Source organism: Ambystoma mexicanum, chromosome 4p, assembly GCF_040938575.1.
Source record: "Ambystoma mexicanum isolate Mex_15411 chromosome 4p, UKY_AmexF1_1, whole genome shotgun sequence".
Taxonomy (NCBI): domain Eukaryota; kingdom Metazoa; phylum Chordata; class Amphibia; order Caudata; family Ambystomatidae; genus Ambystoma; species Ambystoma mexicanum.
The window spans coordinates 520518472-520543502 of NC_090927.1; the positions used below are offsets into that span (position 1 = coordinate 520518472).

At 41.3% G+C, this 25031-nt stretch overlaps 1 protein-coding gene across 1 annotated transcript in view; it reads right to left on the reverse strand.

The window, feature by feature from the left end:
• Positions 1-25031, reverse strand: part of TPO (thyroid peroxidase) — a 670859-nt gene that overhangs the window by 350101 nt on the left and 295727 nt on the right. Inside the window, exon 8 of the mRNA XM_069605188.1 lies at positions 22800-23037. Coding sequence (XP_069461289.1) covers positions 22800-23037 — 238 coding nt within the window. The remainder of the gene's footprint in view (positions 1-22799; positions 23038-25031) is intronic.

The window sequence follows — 25031 nt, forward strand, 5'->3', positions numbered from 1 at the left end:
TAACCTATTTCTGCTTTTTCTCTCCCTTTCTTGGAAACTACTAGAGTGTCATCTAACGTTAAGCACTCACCTCTGTTTTAATTAAGTGGTGTTAACCTAGAGTTGTCTAGATAGGAGAAAGGATTGAATTTACTTTCATTATAACTGTGTTGAAGTGTTTTTACCATATTCGTTGCTAGAGTGTTTTTACTTATGTGTGTTTTTAAATAAATAACAATATTCTCTTGAAACCAAGCTCTGGTCAGTGTTTGCTTGTGCTATTGTGTTTTGGTACATATTGTGTATACTTTGCATACTGCCTAACTCTTCTTGAGAGAAGTCTGACTGCTCAGCCACAGCTACCAGGTAAATCTGGGTGGTACAGACTGCTACCAAAGGGGTTTACTGCTCTACCTGTAGTCTTAAATCTTTTGCAGTGTTCCCCAAGGGAACTGCACAGGTTTCTGCCTAACAGTGATGAGAGACATTGGGCTAATTGGTTGGGGAGGTAAAGTCAATTCCACCTCCTGGCACCTGGGGCATGAGCTTACGTGCTGCTAATGAACTGAATGTTCCAGACTGGCACAAGCATGCCAACCAATTGTAGAGGGCTGTATAATGCCTTATAGTCTGAGAGCCAATCACATACTGTGTACTTAATAATGATGAAGAATGACTTGCACTAGAGGTGGGCATAAGTGGTCCACCTGACAGCAGATGTCCAATCACAAACCAACCCCTTATAGAAAGTATACTTAGATGTTCCCATTGAACGTATCATATCTCTTCTTAGGTTTTTCTTAGTTTGCCACATAGTATGATGTCACGTATGATGAATTGTTGTTATAAAGGTGTAATTTTATTTTTTATTTATTTCATTGGTTTAATCAAATTAATGATTTTTACAAAACATAGTTGAAGAAGAATGATAGAAATGAGGAAATGAAGAAACATTGTAGAAGAAACATGAATTCCCAAAAAAAAAAAGAAGAGTTCATAAAGACAAAATAGCCTTTAGAGTTTGAGTGGTCGCAAATGTCCAGGTATTTCTTTCTCCGCTCATTAAGCAATTCCACCAGAATTCTTCTACCCTGGTGTAAGATGCCAAAAGATGTTGCTGCAGGTATTTTTCGCCAATTTCTTGTGTACCTGGACAATTTAGAAGCAGGTGGCGTATAGTTTCAACTTTTGTGGAGTCCTTACAGAAACGACATGTATCTGAGTCACTCAGTCCTCTTCGTTTCAGAATCTCGTTGGTCTGCAGTAAGTTTAAACGTGCTTTCAGGAACAGGTTTCTAGCTGCTTTGCTAGGAAACTTGCTCAGATAGTTGGGAACAATGTTAAGTCTACTTTGGTAGGGTGGAAGGTGATTGACTGATTTAGCTTTTTCTGCCTAATCCAAAGTCTTTATCCAGTCATACTCGGCTATTTTCCTTTTTATTTTTAGAGGGTTCCGGATAAGCTCTTGTTCCGAGGAATGAATTTCCACTAATGTAACTTTTCGTGCTGTTCCCTAGGATTTTAGCACCGGACAGCGCGCTGCTTGGACTTCGGTGCAAATTGTGGCTAGCACGTAAGGACAGTCAGGAAGTAGCATTTTTCTGTAGAGCATCATGGATTTGGTCTGCACAGTCCCTTGCAGTGAGAGTAGACCCAATTCCCTTCTAATTAGAGGCGCCGATGTTGATTTTGGCAGACCCAAATCCATGTGCCAAAAGAACCCCTCTAGCTTCAGCCACAGCTGAGGGAGCGTGTGAGGAAGAGCATCCGCTGCATAGGTGAGTGATGGTACCACCTTTGTACGGTAGAATTTAATCGCTGGCAGCAAGGAAAAGTGTCCATACTTCTTGTCCAGTGCACGAGCCTGTGCAGCTAATTTTTTTACTTTGTCGACCAAGCAAGTCTGGAAGGTTGCGTTTGCACTAGAGCTGTCCAAAGTTACTCCTAGATATTTAATACTTGATACTTTATCGAGCGCCACACCTTCCAGATACCAGGAGAATTTCTCTTGTGCCCGTTTGGATTTTTCCATCGTCAAAATTTTGGTCTTCGAGACGTTGATGGTTAAGTTGTTTCCACAAACGTAAACAGCCAGATTTTCAAGCTGACGCTGAAGGCCAATTGGGGTCATATCCATTAGGATTAAGTCATCTGCATAAAGTAACCTTGTGGTTTTGCAGTTTCCCAATGACGGCGGAAAGGAGCAAATAGATTGTTCGGAGTCCTTGAAGTCACTGAGGTAGGTGATAAAAAGTGCAGGAGCTAGTGGACATCCCTGCTTTACTCCTCTGCCGACTGAAATTTCTGACGATAGCAAGCCTGCTTGGTTTAACCTCACGCGGAGCTTGGTGTCCGTATGTTGTGCCTGGTTTGGTTGAAGTAGTTCTGCTGGACAGTTCCACAGGGACAGTTTCCTCCACAAATTAGCTCTATTAACTTGGTCAAAGGCTTGCGCCAAGTCAATGAAGGCCAGGAACACTCTCGGGCCTCAAGCTAGCACCTTCTCACTAATCAGTGCAGACCATTCCTTCGGGAATTGTTTTAAATCAAGATTTGTGATGCCATCCGGGCCAGGGGCTCTCGATGGTTTAAGCCTGAAAAGCATTTTGGTGATCTCTGTTTCGTTGCTCAGATCAACCCACGGTTCCAATTTTGTACTTGGCAGCGATGTCCCCGAGTGTGTAGGCGTCTGAAAAAGATTGGAATAAAATTTTATCCAGTCAGCTTCACAAATCGGGTTTGTTAGCGAATCGCCGGGAGGAGAGAGCTTAGATCTGATCAATGACCAGAACTCACTGGGGTGATGACCACAAACCAGTTTCAACATGGCTTCCGCATTGTGTTGGTAAAGGTTGCTCCGATGTTGTCTAATCCATGTTTTGTAGGTTCTCTGCACCTGTGTGAAGGTCGCCTGGTTTTCTAACGTCGGAAATGCTCTCAGCTTTCTTTTTGCTTGTCTCAATTGATGCCTTTTTAGGACCAGTTCTTTGTTGTACTCGTGTGAGGCGATTTTGTTGTGCCGTCCCGGGCCATTGTGCTTTGATCTGAAAGGTAACAAAAGCGGTTGATAATCTGGTAATTGCAGAACCTTCTGTTGGTTTGGTTCTTTACCTGTACTTGCGTACTGAAACTTTATCGTAGAAATGGCAGCTGCTGACAGTTTTAAACGGGTTTGTTGATTGTTCGCCTCAACAGGAGCAGGCATAATTGGGTTATGCGTTGAACTCGTCTTCCACTTCAACACCAACAAGTTATGATCACTCGCCACAGACTTTAATACTTCAAATGATGTAGTGAAAGTGGCCAGATACCTACTGATGAAAATGTGGTCAATATCCGCATGCAAGTTGCCTCTTTCCCAGGTAGGTGGCCGCCCTTGTCTAGAGAAAAGGTCCTCTGCACACAGCAGATCACAAGTTGACATTAGAGCTAACCACTTTTCTCCACGTTTGTTTCTAAGAGATGAACCAAGAGACTGGGGGTGACCTGCTGCTTCAAGCGGCATCCAGGTAGCATTTAAGTCTCCACAGATAACCAGTAATGCCTCTGGATTATTCACCAGGGCTTCATTGATGGTTTCTCTGGTCAGGGCAGTGAAGGAAACGTCAGTCAGAGCTGCCGGATTCCAATAGATGTTAATGTGTAATTACTTATGAATTGCTTTGAGAGTGATTGTGCGATGTCCATTGATGTCCGTTGTAACTCCCTGCTTTAGACAATTGATAATAAAAACATAAAAGCACTTTGCCATTTTTCTGAGTTGGTTTGATTATTTGTTGTCAGAGTTATTCTGCATCCCATCCATTGCATGCCTGCTAACAAAAAGGGCTCTAACGCTCACTGTGATTCCAGCATCTCATACATGGAACATCAACCCAGATATTATGTCATATAATCCACATCAAACACCTCTAACATTGCTAAACCATCCACCAGAAGGGATATAGCACAGACAGTTGGGGCCACAGTAAAGAGGGTCAATAACTATTCACCTTTGTCATCAAAGTCCTTGCCCAATCCTTAAAAAGTATCTTGAAGAAATCCCTACAGTCATTTATGGAGACCATGCATGAGATGCTAAATTCAATTGCTGTTAAGGAATAAAGAGGACGAAAAGGATGGATACCCTTGAAGAGAACATTAAGGCTTTTCCTCATGGCACACCAAAGTTGAAAAGGAAATGTTGGTTGTTAGTAACCATGCAAAGTATGCTGAAGATAACAGCCATTGAAACAACCTTTGACTTTATGGCCTTCCTGAAGCCACTAAAGGCAGTGATGCTCCTGGCTTCCTGTTGACATTCATCCCTTAGCTCCTTCATATACATATGGGCGAGCCACTCAATATTCAAATAGCACATAGACTATTCACACCTTTCAAAGCAACCCTGCATAAACTAAAAGGTATAATCATGTTTTTTACTGGAACCCATATGACGAAGGGCAGTTCTGAAAGTTGTTAAAGAGGAAAGTAAAGTCCTCTATATCAGACACAATCTCATTTTTTTCACCGGATGTAGCTCAAGAGACAGAGGTGAAAGGAAGGCTTAACTTGCCCCAAGACATGTACACAGACAAACATTAAGTATGGACTGTCCTACGCTTGCATGTTAAAATTAATCATCAGTAGAAAAATTATATGAAAGCCCTCAAGATGTCAAAGTTCTCATTGATCAACAAAAACAGAAGTATATGGACAACAGAGATATTTGCAGAGGATGTAGGTTATAGCTTAGCAACTTTTTCCTTCGATTCAAGATTCAAGATGCTATGCTGTAATTTTCTGATTGATTGCAATTAAATGTTGATTTTCAACTAATATCCATTATCTCATTGTGAAGAAATAGGCATGCTTGGATGCATTCCACATCCAAGCATGAACTGCCATGACACACCCCAAGGCTCAGGGCACTTTCTTACAAGGTGTAGTTTTGGCCATACTTAAGACATCCTCTGAACCCTCCTTGTAACACACATTCACATAATGGAAACATTGGGCCACACATGTGTTAGTATTTAGTTGGTAAGGCAGCTCCTCACTGCACCATCTTCCATGATAGTTCTTGCTCAGTGGAGCTCACAGGAAGGTCCCATCAATAATTCCTCCATTGCTGTGGTATCTTTAGCCTCTTAGCTGGAGCTATTTTCATATTCCACTACTGCATGTTGTAATTAGAGGTGTGTTTTAGAGAAATAGGCCCAACTGAGAAGATTGCGATCCTGTTCTTGGGGAATATAGTGCCATTCTTGGGGAGTGAGTTTAATTCCCTGTATAGTAGTTGAGGTTGGGGAAAATGCATGATGTAAATGTATATGACCTCATAACCTTATGACCTATTTTGATCAGTTTGTGGCAGAGTGAGGTATGCCTCACTCACAATGTTGTGTGAAGCTTCACTGTTGAATGCTACTATCACTGTAAATGTAACCATATTTCAGTACTACAATATGGATTGGTCATCGGATGTGTGGTGACCTGCCTACTTGGCCCTCGAAGCCCTATACCTTTGCCCTGGTCTGCCATTTGACCTATCATTGGCATAGTCCACTCTCTATATATTCTACATGCCCTTTTGTACTCCTCTTGTATTACTCTCACCGTCTGACCCTAACCTACCGCCTTTAACCTCCTTTAAGTCCAGATCATGGTCTGACCAATTTGGTTGGAGATCCATGTGTTTTCGCTCACACAAACTTGAATAATAGTGAGTGCAAGATTTAAGCAACGAAATTGGCCTTTAGGTAGAAGACATCCCAGTTTCATCCACTTACTTGATTTGTAAAGGTTATATTGGCAGCATCATATACAAGACTTCTTTGCTCTGTTTTATCTCTTAGTGAAGCAAGTCATTAGTGCACACCCACTCCAATTAAAATGGATACTAAGTTTTAGAGAAGAAATTATATTTGATATGGGTGCAGGGAAGGAATACCGACCCTGACACAAGATTGTAATATCAACAAAGAGAAACAAGAGTCCAATCTATGGACCCTCCCATCCCATGCGCACCCAGGTCCTGAAAACAGTCAAACATTCCATTTACATTCCGTATACAGAGTTCATAATGTATAGATATGGCATGATTCAAGTACTGTGATATTCAAAACATGTTTTATTCAATTGTAATTCATTGAGAAGCCCAATGAGCGAGGTTCGTGCTCAACGTGTTTCCGGGATAACCTCCCCTTCTTCAAGGGCAATTCACACTGGCCTAATCTCTGTCACATCTACTCTCCAAGATTCGTAAGAGTACAGGATCTAGCACTCCCGTATCCGAAGGTGTCAGGTAATGAAGGTAATGAATGTTCCAATACTATAATGCCACGGCTGCAACGCGTCCAATGATATTTTAGCAACAGAAACTCCAACGTTCCTAAGTGTAAACGCCAGGTCTTGAATGCAGAACAATCACGCCGGCAGTGTGAAATGCTGATGCGGAAGTGTAGCTAAAACAAGACCCGAAATTAAAATGAAATAAAACATGTTTTGAATATCACATTGCTTGAATCATGCACTATATGTATAATGAACTCTCTATATAGAATATACATTGAAATGTTGACTGTTTTCAGTACCTCTGGGTACAGGGGATGGGATGGTCCATAGATTAGACTCTTGTTTCTCTCTGTTCTATCTCTTCACAGAGAGATCATAAGAGGTATGGGCAGCCATTGCAATGGGTACAGAGAATACAATTGATCAGGTGGATAGGGATTCATCCAAATTGCTCTTAATTGACATGGTCTGGGATAGGGCATCATCAATCTGATTACTCTACTATGTAAAGCACCTAAAGCCTGCAAATCTGTCAATGTTACCTGTCCCCCTTACATCAATCTCCACAGAGGATCTTGACAGGATTCCCAGTCTTCCCTCTCCTCTTTTCTATGAATTTGCTTTGGAGTCACTACTGGAACTCATTAGGCAGGTGGAGATTATTCAGAGTATTGTGGTTGGTGACCAGACACTGAAGGTGTCTGTCTATGTGGACAATATGTTAGTACCACTTGATTACCATGCCACACATTTTGATACTGATTGATGAATACTCACAAGTATGTCTGTAAGTCAAATATTAACAAAACAGAGCTACATTTTCTAAGTGGAGTTTGTCACCTGACTTTGAAATCTCCAAAGTGGTGGGGAGTCTTAAAAAGTTTAAATGTCAAGGGATCATGGTGGGCTGATCTCTGAAAGAAATGCTCCCCTAAATTAAAAAAATAAACATATGAAATCTCCTTGCTTTGCCACTTAATTTAGCTTGGTGGGTCCTCCCAGATTCTATTAAGATCATTTTCCTCCCTGTTATAATATATCCATTATCCATACTTTGCCAGCGATCTTTTTTTAAGAAGCTAGATCGAATTCTCATGGATATTTCTCTGACAAGGACATAATGTAAGAATTGCAATAAAAAGCTGAGAGAACAGAAAGAGAGAGGCAGTATTGTTTTCCCTGACTCCGTAATATTCTGCACAACCATATGCAGACAACAAACATGGCAGGGGTTCATGGAAATAATCAAAGTAACATAACACAACGCAGCATAACACAACATACAACAATGGCTTTCCATGAATATCAGCCTTTTTATGATCAGAGATCACATTGGGCTGGTGAGGAACCGGACAGGATGCTTCAGTCTAACTTCATGTATTACCTGATCCCTACAGCCAAATGAATAAAACAAAAGAATCATGGTTGGTGGCATATTGTTCTTTTGAAAGAGCTGGTGTAAAAAAGGTATTCATTCTGTCACACAGTTTCTGAGTAGTGAGAGATTTCCATCATTTAATGAGGTTTAAATGAAATGCAGGCTCAGGGATGGTGAAGTTTTCCAATACAGCAAACTGAGGGCAAAACCATACCTTCAAAGATGCTACCCTCAATCTGACATCTCACATGGAAGCTGATGTTGGAGGGTTTTATGGCTTCAGATGACTTAAATCATTGAGTATATACGAACACATCAGGAACATGGAAACAATAGGGTATATCAAGGCTCTAGAGAATAAAAGGGGAAATGATTGTGGTTGTGTAATTGACCCAGAGGACTGGAAATTAATATCGTCTAAATTACATATGTTCTCACAATTTACTTCAATAACTAAATATATATTCTTTATTATACAGATGACATTAGTGACTCCTGAGCCAAAAGCTAAATCGGGCAATAGGAATGTAGACATTTGCATTTCATGTGGTGCAACCCAGGGCTTCTTAAAACACCTTCTCCTCTCCAGCCCACATACATATGACGTTTTGGAACTGCTCTCGAACACACCAGCTGAGCCATTTCCTGTTAACACTACTTATGGTACTAATAGGTTCAGACAGAGAGCCTGGGATATACTCTCCTCACTGAGATGGAAATCCTCAATGGGTATACTAGAATAAGCTCGGACCTCAGAAAGATAAGATGGTGGATACTTATCTATCTTGCAGAGGTAGGGATGATTATAGTACTTGATAGGTAAGTGATCTATGTGGCCATGAGTGCTTGTAAGAGCATCCCTAGAATCCCTTAGCACCTCTAGCTTGATTTTATAGCAAATAATATTCATTGTGATGAACCAGATCTTTATTCAGAAAATTATTGGCAAGACCCAACCTTAGCCAACAAACCAGCTCCAACAATGAAGATTTCTTGTCCTGTTCAAGTTGTGGTTTGAAATCGAAAGATTTAACAAATGATTGTTGCTAACTGTAATATCATAATGAAATCCCATTAGCATTTGTACTACTATTTATCTGTCCTTAATTGCTTTTTAGAACCACAATAGTTGAGTGGAGAGAACCCTTGAGAATTGTTTAGGCGTTCCCTGCTGGTCACTAGTCACAAACATGATACACTATGTGAGAGCCATTAACATGAACATTTGTCAGGTTTCCCTCCTTGCACAGGAGCCACAAACATGAGCATTTGATTGTGACTTTACCACTACATTCATGCTCACCTGGCTGAGTGCTACAAAAAGACACATTTTTAAGGTTTGACCCACTGCACAAGAGTGACAGAAATTAGCATTGTTGGGGTTTCCCCCAGTACACAAAAGCCACAAGAGACACACCATGTGCCTGGCTCTCTCTGCTGTACAATAGCTGCTAGCATGAACATTTGTCCAGTTTTCACTGCTCCACTCAAAATTGAGAATTATTGTCACACACACTACAAGAGCCACAAGCATGGTTATTTGCCAGGACCTACCTGTTTCATTGGAGACACAAATATGGTCATAATTTGGGTTGTCCATGTTACATGATAGCCATAAACATGAGAATTGTTCAGTTTCTCCTGACTAATTGAGAGTGACAAGCATGAGAATTGTTTAGATTTCCATTGCAACACAGGAACTGCAAACATGAGAATTCAGTAAATTTTCAATATTGCACAAATATGATATTTTTGGGTGTTCCATGTGAGGTGCCAGGAATGAGACGTGGACCTAGGGGATTCAGGCTTTTTGTCAAAGACATTTATTAAAATAAAAGGGGGTTGGGACATGCCTCTCTGTATCTGCACTGAAGGTATTTCCCTAACTAAAACCAAAATTAAGGGCCTGTCAATGTCAGAATGTCCAAAGCAAAACTGTCCCATGCCCAAAGTACTACTGTGGCCCTGATATTCTAAAAATCAATGGTAAATTGAAAAGGGAAAATGTCTTTGGTCTTTAGTAGTGTACACATTTTCGAAAAAGAAATGCTTAACTCCAACACAAAAAAGTTCCAGAAGGATAGAGTTCCTTGTACCAGATAGTGGTTCCCTTTCCCATGAATTTCTCTTCACTCTGTTTTATATTCAAGAATATCAGTTTCTCTTGATAATCAACACAATTGGTATACAAAGAAAGGTGACTGTTAATCTGTATCTTGTTAGGATACGTGGTGTACTCTCCAGCTATTTTTTCTCTCCTCGTTAATATGTTTCCACAGCCTTTTGCTAGTTCTGATATATCTGAGACTTCCTAGTGTAGTGTATATTACGCACTGTTCAATGTGAGGATGCCTGGTGTGCTTTCCTGCCAGGGCATTCTCAGGTGAACACACTTACAACTTGCATCTGCCTGGTATACTCTCCTGCCAGGGCTTTTCATATATATATATATGAGCTGTGGTGTGAATTCGTCAAATCTCTCAACATCAACAATGTAAATCTTAAATTTACGGAACACCACAGCCGTACATCTATTGTATTCTTGGACGTGGAAGTCAAGATAGAAGAACAAAAAATGGAGTCATGTCTCTACAGAAAAATCACAGGTGCCAACATTCCGCTACACTCGAATAGTGCCCATCCAAAGACTCTCCTATGGAGTATTCCATATGGAGAGTTTATCCGCATTAGACGCAACTGCAGCAAAATTGTGGATTTTGACTCAGCCAGCAAAGTAACGGCTTTTAATTTCCTACAACAGCAGTACCCCAAAAGGATTATTGAAAGGGCGTATTTGAAGGTCCGGGAAATGAATAGACATACAATGTTAACAACATCTAAAACGGACCGAGCGAAAGAGGAGGAGCAAAATACTACCAGGTTAATTCTGACATTTGGAAGCCATTCGAGTATTATTAGACGAATAGTCAACAAGTACTGGAAAGTGTTTAAAGCCGATAAAGATATAGGTGACATGCTTCATGACCATCCTGATATTACCTTTCGTAAAAATGCCTCCATCAAAGACTTATTGGTGAAAAGTTATATGGCCATAGAAAGGAACGACACTAACACCAATTGACTTTCCCTAACAGGAACAGGTTTCTTTAAATGTACCAGATGTAAGATCTGTAAATATGCAAAGAATTGCAAAAGTTACGAGCATCCTATACTGAAACATCTGGTCTACATCAACAGCAAAATCACATGCGAATCTGAACTGGTGGTATATGCTTTGATATGTCCTTGCTCAAAATGGTACATCGGGAGCACAAAATGCAAGCTGAAAGTACGTATCTTGCAACATGTGAGAGCCATTATTAATAAGGACTGCTCTTACCCTATGGCTAAACATTTTGCGGAAATGCATAACGCCGATCCAGCTTATCTTACGTTTTTTGGCATTCATAAGGTCATCCCAGGCCCCAGGGGAGGTGACAATGAAAGAACACTCCGCCAAGAAGAGACTAAATATATCTTAGACTTCGAGAGTAAAACAGCGTTGGGACATAACATTGATGAGGAGCTTTACACATTTTTGGGGACATAAAGATCATATTGAATACGATAATACCCCCCGCAGCTCATTCATTCAAAGGACCCTTTTTCATAATTGTATATGCTTAATGGATTGTGCATTGTTTCATTTTTTATTCCTTTTTTACTTATCACTTCTTTCTTTCACTTTTTATGGTGACTTTTAATTTGACTCTAAAACAATGTGTTTAATAGACTTGGTTCAGGTATGCCCATAGGGAGGCCTGTTTCTGATTTATTTATTTTAGCCTGGCAAGCAAGCAGTGGTAATCTGAACACAATTCTAAGATATTAGATGTGTTGAAGATGGTGTGATTACATTTTTTTAGTTTAGAGTTGACATCTGGGCATTTATTACCTAGTATGCACATTTGACACTCGAAAGCATCCTTTCTTTTTTATATCTATTTTTTGATATTATCAAGTTAAAAAAACATGGGAACACCATATGGTAAGGGAGTTATTTGAAGTTACTACTAGAAGTAGATGTTGGGATATATTTGTTTTTGTTGTGTCGTACTATACAAGAAAAATAATTCCTTTGTTTTGTATTGAAGTATTTTTAGAGAGATGTCTATAGCTTGCACTATGCACTTTACAATATGACATGAATGTTCTCTATATCCTTCTATATGTATTTACCGTATCATAGGAATGCATTGTTTGCACAGAAGCACCACGCACTTTATATTGTCTCACCGCTACTCATTTAGCGAAGATATTATTCTCGCTTCCAGGCACTTCATAATGATGGTGAGATGCTAAGATTTTTGGCAGATTTATTTTGTTACCCCTGCCTCCATGTACCCAATGCGAAAGACCACACTATATTATTTAGTCAAAAAAAACATGGGAACATCACATGGCAAGGGAGTTACTTGAAGTCACCACTAGAAGTAGATGTTGGGATATATTTGTTTTTATTGTGTCGCATTACACAAGAAAAAAATTCCTTTACTATATTGGAATATTTTAGAGAGATGTCTAGTTTGCATTATGCATGTTACAATACGACATGAATGTTCTCCATTGTTTTATATGAATCTACTATATCATAGGAATGCATTGTTTACACAGAAGCACTATGCACTTTATATTGTCTCAACGCTACTTATATAGCGAAGATATTAATCTCGCTTCTAGGCACTCCATAAACATGGCAAGATGCATAAGTAGTCACTTCTTTGCTCTGCGTACATCTTAGGCAGATTTATTTTGTTACCCCTGCCACCATGTATCCAATGGGAAAGACAACACTATGTTAACAATATGGGAGTTTTGATGTTTTTCGTATTGCCCTTATATTTGGGGTTTGTGCCATATATTATGAATAGCACCAACACCTTAAATGCCAACTTTATTCGTATTTGTCTTGCTATGGCTGAAAAGTCATGTTTGATATTTAAACATATGCTTATACCATTCAGCAATGTGAACCAGTAGCCCAAGCCAAGGTGGCTAATTGCCACTATTTTTGAGATTTTAAGTCACCTTTTTTATGTCTTCCACTGTGCTGGGAGTGTTTGGTATATAAACAAACACTCTATGGTTGATGAGTGACTGTGAACAAGCCACTGGTTAGTGGTGAAACGCGTCAGGCTGCCGTCTGGCTAAGCAAAATTTGCACTGGGAGATTACTTTTTATCTGCTGTACACGCAAAATAAAGGCTGTTATATTACACACAACCGATGCTGCAGTGTTTGCTGTTGGATTTCCGTGATTATTCGGATTATTGGAACACTTTTGTTCGTGGAGTGCTGCTCGCCTGAATTGTTTCTGTTTGAAGCCGTTCGTATTTGAAATATATATATATATATATATATATATATATATATATATATATATATATATATATACATATATATATGAGGAAGAGCACTTTGTGGGCAGTTTACAACTTTGGTGCCGTTTCACAAATCTGCACAAAAGTTTGCAAACAGATTTTAGACCCAAAGTTGAATGCTTTTGCAATGTTTGGTAGGATTTTGTCAAGAGGGGACTTTGGTACCATTTGACAGATCTGCACAAACATTTGCAGAAATATTATAGACCCAACATTGAATGTTTGTGCGTAGTCTGAATGGATTTTGTCAAGTAGGGGCTGAGTTATGTGACTATTTTGTGTATGTGCATTTTGACATTTTTCAAAAAATAAAACATTTAAGGATTTGCAGCAAACTCATGCAAGGAGCATTGGCAAGTACCAGAAAGCATGGTTTTGCAAGTGTGCCCGTGTTTTATTTTTTGAAAAGTGTGATAATGTTCTACATAAAATAAATATATACCTTTGTTGACTGACGTATAGCCTGTAGCCATGGCCATGATCCGAACATTCTGACCACTGCCCATGACCATGAGGAACCAGCAATGGGGTTGAAGTGGGCATGGCCACCAGGGACCGGCTCTATGGTAAAGTTTTTTGAAATCAGGATAGGTTTGATTAGGAATAAAAAATCTGCTAGTGGCTTAAGCACGAAGTGCTGCATGGGATTGCAGCAAACATGCGCAGGGACATCAGAAAGGACCTCAAAGCATAGTTTTGCCAATCTGTCCTGTGTCCCCCGCCCAAAGTTTCAAAATGTAAGTACAAATAATTGTGCTATAACTTTGGTGACAATGCCTGTGCTATAACTTTGGTGCCTAGCCCTGAGCAAGGACAAATGTGTACTCTGATTTGATACGTGGGGCATGCAGCATGGGCAAAGCCCTGGGTTTGAACAGGACAAAATATTCTGCTTATGGCTACAGCCTGAAGTGCTAGACTGGATTGCAACAAATCTGTATATGGAGCATCAGCAAGGACCTGAAAGCATGCTTTTGCAAACCTGTGCTTTGTTTTGGTACAAAAAATAGTGATATCATTTTGGTTCCTAGACAGTCGACCTGGCCCTCACAATGATGAATGCCTACTCTGATCTACTTATTGGGGCATGCAGCAATGGCCAAAGTCCTAGGTTTGAATGGGGGAAGAAATTCTGGTCATGGCTACAGCGTGAAGTGCTGCAAGGAATTGCAGCAAACGTGCACAAGAAGCACCAGGAAGGACCTGAAAGCATGCTTTTGCAAATATGTCCTGTAGTTTACATTTTGGAAAGTACCAAAATGTAAGTTTAAAAAAAAGTGATATAACTTTGCTGCCTGGGCAGTGGGCATGGCCCTCAACAAGGCCCAATGACTACTCTGATTTGCTTATTAGGGAATGTGGATGGCCGAAGCCTATGCTCCATGGATTGTGGAGACGGGCCATGCCTGCAAGGCATGAGCACCGCCATTGGACACATTATGAGGGTATAGTGGATACTGACCTAGGATGCAGGGTAGATGCAGTGGATAACAAGGGTGGTTTGGTGGGGCTGGGGTCATGGTCGAGCGACATGCCCTAGGAAATTCAACCATGACTTGCATCCCCAGCATGCACCACTGATAACAACACACATCAGTATGCATTAATAGGAATTATTAATAACTTACATACAGTAATGTAACATCATGAGATATTTTCACTCATACGAACCTATGAAATTCAGTGAAAAAAGTGCGTTAAAGGGACGTTATGGTTAAGTTGCACTAATATAAACCTAGCAAATTCAGCAAAAAAACAGTGTTAAAGGGACGTTATGGTTACAAGTATAATTTTTTCAAAAAGAAATTTGCCAGTTATGGTAAGCTAAGCAACCATAACTCCAGCCGCCACGGTGCACTGCTAAAACAAACACACAGGACATTGAAGATGATATCACAAATGTCATTGATGACATCACATATCTGTGCCACTTGTTTTTGTTCACTGACATATCTAGCCAGTTATTTTTGTTTACTGACTGTGATCATTTTAAAATCCAAAAGGTGCTATATATCTAGACATTTAACTTGTCCTATAGGGTTGGCCTCAGCTCATGGTGCACATACATGGGGAACTAAGCTCGCCTCACACACAACAATAATTTCTATACATGATGATGAACTCTAATGTTATTGTCATATTCTGGTGATGCTGTGTCTTTCCTCCTTACTGCCTCAGATGTCCATGCATTGTGGCTCTTCATATGTATTGCTTGTACTACAACAAGCGTGTAGTAAGTCTTGGATTGTTAGTTACTAATTCCAAGTTTAACATTATTCAAGAGTCTGATAGGCTTGCATTTATTATTTTACTGGCCAATATTACCAGATTAAAAATACTGTACTTATATGGTGCATGTTGCACCCATTGCCTATATGTATGTATTATTAGCTGAGGAAGATAAGGCACAAGAAATCTGAGGATCACCGGGCTAGATCCGTGCATTCCTGAGTGTGACTCAGCTGCTTATGACTGGGTTCTTGTGAGATGGTGCCTTTCCATCTCGTTTCTTGGTTTAGACAGTGTGGGTATTGAACCTGTGCCACAATGGCGCTAGGTCGTTTGGTAATTTCCCTTTGATTACAGGGTTATATGATGTAGAAAAAGATTCAAAACCTTGACGTTTGAGAAGTTGTAGGAAACTGTGATAAGTAAATACGCTCAATGTTGTAGTATACAATGGTGATTTTTAATTGCACAGTTTATCCGGTAGTGTTTCTACCCAACAAGGGTCGTTTTCAAGGCATATCTGTGGGTGCAGGTAAGGTAGGATTTAAAGAATAATGCTCTGAATTCAAGCATCCGAATGGGATAGCCTTTAAGGCCCGGGACCTCTGCCAACAGTTGAGCGATCTCGCAAAATGATTGCTATCCCATTGGGGGCTCGAATTAAGAGCATTATTCTTTAAAGCTGCGGCAACACACAGCATTGCGTTTTACGACCATTGTGTCCTCACACACTCGGACCTGTCAATGAATGACCTGCAATAGCAGAGAAAGACCAGGAGTTAAGTTGAGATCCATGGAAATGCGATGTATAATTATTTATAATGCAACAGACAGAACTTGATGAAGTTTGAATTATCCACCTATTAAAAAATAGAAGGGCTATATTTGTCATTTCAGCCCGTAGTGATATTAGGACTGGCAGTATTTTTGCTACCTATTGATCAGGGATTCATTGAGGATTTTACCATTGCTGCTTTTGGATGGTAAATTCAACTCCAAGATATATGCAACATTATATAACAGAGCTTTTCCTTCCCAACCCCCATATATCTTTCAGCTCATGAACATCGTGAACCTTGCGATATGTACTTGGAAACACAAATGCTGACCTAACATTAGTTGAAATGATCTCATCATTTGACCATCAACTTTATTGAGGTAAAGCCACCTATATATAGAATAATTGTAGCTACATTTTCAGAGAGTGAGATGTCCATTGTGAGCCCATCTCCTTTTAATGTACTTAACAGACACAAACCTTCTTTGAATCCTGAAGGATAGGAAACAAATTGGGAGGTGTTGAGACAGAGCATCGCCACACCCATATTTCGACTTCGAGAGTCAGCCAGGTAAATAGCAGGAAGATGCAATGTAAGCTTTAAAAACAGTTTGTACATTCAAGAGCAAATATTGATGTAAGGAAATACTGCTTATACATTTTCTAATTTGACCTTTAGATAGTTGAAGCAGACAGAAGCATCTATGTATGTAAACTTGCTACTCATGAGGGGATACCCCGAAATGCGTTGAGCTCTTTTTAGTTATTTTTTGGTTAAATTAATTTTGTTGAATTAAAGAAATTGTCACAAAGACATGCATGGTTTTAGAACGTTGTAAATAATGTAACTTCTTAAAATTTGAATGAATTTTGACAGATCATTGGTGTGCATGGGACGGGAGTGGCCACTACTCAAGGACATTGTTTTTGTTGATTGTAGAGCAGCTTACAGTGCCAGACCTGCATTTTTCTGCCCAGTACCCAAAATTGACATACCGTTTTGCTTGAGTTCATTAGGAGTAATCCTGCCACTAGAGTTGTGCACACTACTTTACTAGTTATTGATAACGCATGGGGAGGGGACACCACCGGGAAAGAAGTGATGACACAATCGGTTTCATCACATCTTCCTATTACCAAAGTGCCACACATTTCAGAAATGTGCAGGCTGTCCCTGCTCCACAGGAGTCATGAACAATTGCATTTTTCATATTCCCCACACTACTAAAGAGCATACAACATAAACATCTTTTAGATTTTTCTTCAAACACAAGATGTACAAAAGTGAGAATTTAACAGGTTCCCCTTCTGCATGAGAGCTGCACACTCTGTTCTCGTCAACTCTTGAGAAAGAAACAGACGTAATACCTTTTCTGGGCTACCCCCTTTGCAATGATTGCAACTTAAAATCTCCCCACTACTATGAATCATTGCTTGCATGCTATTAGATCTGAGACTCTCCATGCTATGCTATGCAATAACTGCAACTGGAAATATTTCACACACAGGGACTCCAAAAACATGATTGTTACTTCCTGTCTGTTTTCTCACTTTTAAGGCCCGAGTCTTTCTGTCCTTGCTCAAGTTGCTAGGGAATATTGTGGTGTTGGACACGCAGATGACCTTCCAAAGCATCTTGGACTTCACTGTCCTCCAGCTCCTGTTTTGAGGACCACCACCCGCCATGCAAGCAATCTTTGCCTGTGTGCATCAACAGCTGACACATGGGCTGCTCCCATTTGAAGACACAGTCACTCTGCCAAACACAGTGCACATGACATCCAACAGAAGCTTGATCGCTGACACCACTGCCACTGACTGTGGTTGTGCTTCTTTCTTACCCTGCCATGTTCTATGTTGTGGTGGGAAAAAAAAGAGCTTTTCCAGACTAGCTGGCAGATGCTTCCTATATATTACTGAGGAAAGTATTTGTATTTGCCTTTGTCTTCATTTATTTTTTATATGTTTAATTTTGAATATAAATGACTGTCAAAGAAGGCAATAACCTACATTTACATAAGAGTATGTATTGAACAACATCTACCAGTGATGAAGGGATAAGAGTAGGCACATAAAACAGGGCCATGGACTGGAGGACATTACAACATGTTTAATGCTGGGCATCTAAGATCAGTATTTACATATTTACATTATACATAGAGGCAATGCCCGGAATGCAAGAGAGGTGCGTTGGTCAGTGATTTGGGTAGGAGGATGAAAGAGCTTGGGGATCTCTTTCCTATGCTAGAAGATGGTGTGTGAGCCTTGTTTTGAAGAGTATCACAGAAAAACTGCTTTGATGGCCTGTAGAGAACATTCAAGTTGAGTGAGGTGAAAAGGGAAAAGAAGCAAAGGCATGAGGAAGGCCAGGAGTTTGGGCTGGGGATGGGGCTCAGATAGGTTGTGAGTTGAGGAGCTGGGAGTTTGAGAGTGAGAGTGCTGTAAGAGGCAGTGGAGGACAATACCATGGATGGAGTTATATACAAGTAGCAGGAATGTAAAGAGGGATCCAGTGTGGTGATGCTAGGTAAAGGCAGGTGATGATCTTAATATTTTGAAATGGTGTGTGCGGCAAGGTTGTGGACTTTGTTGAGGGGAGCAGAAGAGTAGAGGGATAAGCCAAGAAGCAGGCTTCCACAGTAGCCCATTTTGCTGAGCACAGGCATAGAATTAGGGTTTTCAGTTGAGTTTTGTTAGGTTTGGTCAGACGTGTCTAATATTTCAGAGGTTTGGTCTGGCTGCAATAGCATTGGCTCGGATGCGCTGAAAGTCTCTCAGGTCACTGTCAAGAAGAACACCAAGGTTGCAAGCCACGGGTGAGGGGCCCAGGAGAAAGTCAATGGGAGAAGGGACAGTTGGTTAGGGATTGGCGGCAGTCAGAGTGCAAGGGAATTGGGGGTGTTGGATGCTGTTTCCTTTGCCCCAACATTTTGCCTATCTTTCCCCTGCAACAGTATGAGAACCTCTGGTATTGGTTCAGTCAGAAAACCCCTCATCCGCCTCATATGGCAGACACTCCTCCCTCCAGCTATGCATCTGCCTCATGATCCACCTCCTCCTGTCGTCCTTTCTCCTGCCCATGATGTGCCCACTCATGGCCACTGCCTCATTATGCTCAATACACTGCCTCAAATACAACTCCTTGTATTCAAGCTGCTTCCAGACATACACCTCTCTGTATTAACATGCTACATATGTTACACCTGCCCGCTCAAATGCATTCCCTCATGTGCCACATGCTGTCCCACATTTGCCTCCTATTGTTTCTCACCTCCTGCCCTTCATTTACCTTACTATCTTTGCCTATTTGTGGTCTGCTTCAGGCTGCATCTAATTCTACCTTGTTATGTTCCAGTTCCTACTGCTTCTCAATGTTTACCTCCTCATGCTAAAACACCTGCTGCCTGTTCATATGGCCCTGCTCATGTTTCTCCTCTGGCCCCTACATCTCCTGTCAAGTTCCATCCTCCCCCCACCCCCATGTCTGGCTTGTGTTCCTCCTCCAACTGACCACCATTTGCATCTTTATGTTCCCCCTTTTACTCTCCCACCATCTCGGCCCCCTTATGTTCTGCCTCCTGCTGCACCCCCATCTGTACTTGTTCATCTTGCAAATCATTTTCCTCCACCTTCATTTCTGGTCCTGCATCCAACGTGTTGCTTCCTTCTACTGCGGCCCCACACCATTAGCCTCACACTTCATCTCCTCAACTACTACCACAAATGTCTGCTGCCCCACAACCACCATCTCCACCATGGGAAACCCTGACACTGTACTCATGTTTTCCCACATCAGTTAAGGGACCTCTCCCAATACCTCCAATAAATTCTGTGCCTGCCTCCTTTTCATCTACTTGTCATGCTGTTCCTGTCCATCAACTGGTAGCTCTCCAAATTTGTCATCCCTGTAGCAATCCAGATATGTTTCCTTGAGTAAGTTGTCATCCTCTTTTACAAAAGACTATCAATCTTCAACGACATCTTCCCCAACATCCACAAACATCTTCTCATACATCCCAAGAGATCCAGTAGTACCCTTCCTTCATTTAATTCGAGTAGCATGAGGGGATTAAATGAACAGGTGACGCACATTTTATCAATAACTCAACCACTATCATAATATGAGGATGTCGTGCCTTGAAGCGGGAAAATGGCAATAACGGCAAAAGAAAACTGAGGAAGTGAAACATACGTTCTCCTAAGTGCACAGAAGAAATGGAGTATTAGCTGGAGAGTGTCACAGATGGCCTCACGAACACATCAACTCTCAAAGACAGTTCAAGGTTTTTGTTTAAAATGATAAAGAAGCGGCTCGCTATGGGCCACCACTCTCTCTCTCTCCTCTCTGTTAGGCAGTTCCCTCTCTACACCAGGCATCCAAAAGCCCCAGGATGGTAACTAGAGATTAGTAACCACGTTTATGTAACAATTGGTTGGTAGATTATGATGGTTTATGGGGAAATGCTTTTTCTCTGGGAACAATCTAGGTGAATCCAAACCTAGGTTACAGAATATAATATTACTAGAAGAGGTGCCTTCCTGGTTTCACTTGATCCTTCTTGCATGCTCGTGTACTCATCTCCTAAGTGTCCTATACTTCCGTTCCCTTTCTTCTCTCTTTCTCCCACTCTCCTCGTTCCTCTCTCAAATTAGCTGGCCCTCTGATGCTCTTCTTATGCCTATTCTCCTCTACTCTCCCCTCACCACACTAGGACTCCCCTCTCCACATGAATACTCTGCCTTCTCCTCAATATTAATCCCTCCTCTCCTTACTGCTACTCTTTCCTCCCCACATCACTAAACTCCACTCTACCATGACCTTTTCCAACAGTCACCTTCCTTTTCAATCTCTTGCTCACCTTCCCGGGGTATCTCAACCCCTACTCTCTGTCAGTTATTCTCACTCGCTCAACTTGAACACACTCTCACACTCAATACCACTTTCTTCCACCAACCCACAGCTCACCTGAAACACACTTTCAGTAATCTTCCCAGACGCTCCTCTACACCATCCTTCCTCTGCTTGTTCTTTTGGTTATCATTCTCCCCCCTTGACCTGAAGCAATCAACCCACATTGCCTGGTTTCTTGTGCCCCCTTTTAACCTCACACTACTTCCATTGGTTCTCTCCCTCAGCTGGCTCCCCAGGCCAGCTGCTGGCTTCCTTCTAACAAGAGGCTGGTTGTAGATATACGATCACATATAACAGGCCTTATGCCCCGTTCCCTTTTCTTATGTGGGCCCATCTTCTTGAAATGGCAGATTTCAGAGTTTGTGTTAGGATTAAAATGAGCTCACAGATTGCTGGTTTGATTCCGGTATAGTACCGTGGTCGCACTGGAAGCACAATTATTACATCTTGATCGGCAGTTTGATACACAGACCATTCTGCGGTCCCGCTAAAGGTACAATTACTTTGCACTCTGTGTCATGTAGAGTGTCTGGATTCCCTGTTGGATGAGAAGATCGCTGTGTGTTCCTACATTTCTTCATCCGGTCTCTATTGGCCTGGTTGCACGTTTATTCCTCCACCACCCGGCATTCTGGGTAATGAATGCTATAGGAGAAATAGAAATAAACTGGCTATCATCGTGCATAACAGGTATAGGGCAAGAAGAATTGGTACCCAGCCAGGCACAGGTAGGAGGGAAAGAAGCATAGACCCTCATAAATCTCACTCCCCGCTTCTGAGGCAGGACTGGCTCTGGTAAACACCATGGTAGACCCCCTGCCCGAGGTTGAGAAGTGTCCCCATCCCCTCTTGACAGGGTCAGTTCCCTGCCCCTATCACTGGGAATGGCCCCAAACATGAGTACATGTTAAAAAGGGAGATGTGATGGGAAAATGGGAGGAAGAAAATAAGGGGTATTATTTTGTTGAAGAAAGATGATAACATTTGTAAATTTCATGTGCAATGTGCCTAATTCACAAAGGAATGGTGGAACGGGAGACAAACGGCAATTACTGCATGTTGCGCGTGTACACAAATCGTACACACCTTGTGATTCACACAGAACAACAGTGAGCCATTGGTTCATGTTGCACGTTGAACCTGAAAAAGCTTGGCGACTCACAAAATAAACAAGACCCGGACAACGATCTTGCTAAAGCTAAATGTGACAGTACTGCAGCTACACAACTTATGTTAAACTTGGTGTCAACAGTGAAGGAAGTGAAACCTCTTTAGGAAATATTAGGTGGTGCTTATGTGTGCTACCTGTTCTCTGCCACTCCTGTGTCCAGCGATGTTGCCAGGCCTGGAACAGATCTGGGGCTATGCTAATAATGGGACTGTTGGCACTAGGGGCTAGCTTGCCTTTTTGTTGTTGCCCCTGAGCTTCTATTATCCGGGGCTACAACCAAAAGACCTGGGGCTATAGCCCCCTTACCACCCTCCCACCACCACCCTGGCAACGCCTCTGCATGTGTTCTCTCCCACTTTACAAATGGAATGTTGGCAATATCAGGGCAGTGCCACCTTCTTGGCCAACCAGTCACTATTCACACATATGCACCTTTTTTGAGAATCAAGCACATTTAGACATTTTTGGCAACGCACGTGCATGTGAACCCGATCTTTGTGATCTATTGTTTTGCTTCATTACTGAAAATCAAACAACCACAGAAAAATGCCACAGCTTGATGCTGATTTAGATGGCTGTCACGGGTTCAAAGTCTAAGGCGTGGTCTTAGTCAAAGTAGTAGAAGAGCACACTGTCTCAGAAAGATCTACCGTAAATTCGATTACATAGTAAAGTAGGATATATCAGCTGCTCACCTGTCTCCGTCTCTGAGTGCTTTCATTTGCTTTCCGATTAGGCATGCAAACAGGGGCCCAGTTCTAGCACCTTGCATGCTATGTTCGGCCAGACCACCAACCCAAACATCTACATTATTAATGTGGCCATAGAGGTCCATGATTTTTTCAACCAATGCAGCATCAGACACCACAGTGATTAGATCCTCGCGTGTTGTCATTGCTGGTAAATCACAGAATTCTCTCCAGTCATTGTAGCCTAAAGGAAAAAAAAATGATGACAACCAATTCAACTTATTGACGCACAATAAACTAATTTTCAATATATACCATTCAAAAGGTAACACTACTTCGTTTGCACGTGAATACTGCGTATTGAAATCATGATTATATAGCACACACATATTTAGAGATGTATGACTTCAGTAATTAGTGAGTTGCTATCTCATGGTTGACAAATGCAAAAGTGTTTCGCAACTGAATCAAGGTTGATAACTCCTCTCCCGTGCACTGTGCCTACATGTCTCACATGTTCATAAATTCTGCTATAGTACTTTTGCTCGCCTACCAATGTGTCTTCAGGAGCAGAGTCTCACCGATTACAGTGACAAGATCAGAGATATTGGGGTGTAGATGGGATTACAATTTGGAGAAGTCGGACAGACTCGGTCAGGTCTCGAGAGTATAGCTCAGGGTCAATGCGCGAGTCTTGGAAGCAAGATGACGCGGAGCAACACAAGTCCGATCCCTGGGTCCGTGCTTCAAAACCTCTGGGTATTAAGTGCATTATAAATAACCCATTACAAATGTTCTCATACAAGAACTTGATGGCTGGAGTAAAAACAAGGACAGCAACATGGAAACCTCAATCTTGGACTTAACCTACTTATAAAAGATGCTGGAGATGTCATCTTCCAAACCAGTTGTGTATTATAGCCAGGTCCATTGCAGCAGTGTCTCGATAAACATTTAGGTATAATTCCCTGAGCAAGTGTGCTGTAATTCCTACTCTGAGTCCCAGCAAACATTATGTAAAGTTAGAGAAAACATGATCTCCTGGCAGCCCCGGGACCCCAATGGGGTGTCTGCTATTGCAGCCGTTCTATGATCACATCTAAATCTTGAGGCTGTCTGAATCAGAACATATGTTTCAATGTTACGTACACTTTAATGTTAGGGTGAGTGTTGTGCAAAATGAAATGAGCAGTCCGCGTAGTGGTGATCAAGACTTATTATATAGTTAAGCTATTTCAGCTCAGTCACGCCAAAGTGCAACCCAGAACCATTAATGTAAATTCACTTCTAATTTAGATTCACATGAACACTGCATTGCTCATAAGCAAATAAGCTGAAATACAATCCTTTTTGATCCAGTAAAATGTCTTTGTCTAATAGGGCAGCGCTATTTATGCATGGTTTATTCAACCCAAGGCAGCTAGCTGTAAAGAATTCAGACAACTGCATACATCTTTCACACCTTCCATAGTCTGACAATTCTTGTGGATGGAGAATTGTGGTATATTTAGCAAACACCAGCAATGTTATGGTGGGTTATAAAGGTTCCAACCACAGGGATGTCAGAATATACTGCAATGCCACTACAAGGACAACCACAGGCAAAGATCATGCACCAGTTTAAAATGTGATTCATTCACTTCCTCCCATTTTTGAGGATGGACATGGGTTGTGTATGGAAGCGGATAACACTACTATTATTAAAGGTAATGCAATGGGAAACAGGGCCATTATTTACACTTCTCTGCATTACATTTCTCATTGCAAATGCGGTGAGAGGAGGGGCATCTGAGATGCCCAATCTTTAATCCTCTTTGGGGTTCTCCCTCAACCATTCTTTGCCCGAAAGTTAAAGGGAAAGTCTAAAATACCTGAGAGTGGCAAAATGGCTACAATTGTTATGGTCTGCTTTGGAGGTAAACATTTGTATTGTATTTTATGTGTTATTTTACATCATTATTCGTTATTAACTGGATGAGGTATCTTTAGGAATACTGTTTGCAGCCAACGCAGCCCGAACTGATAAGTGATAAAAATAGGCAATATTTAACAAATATCTACTGTTTTTATCATCACTCATAGTGAGGGCCTTAGTTATAAACAGATATAGAGGAGGGGAGCTTTAAAGAATAACGGATCCTATGCTAATATGGTTGTGGATTTTGTAGTTCTTCCCGCAACAGCTCCAGGGTTTCTGTGGGACAATGCTCCCACAGTCCAGTGTACTTGATGAAGACC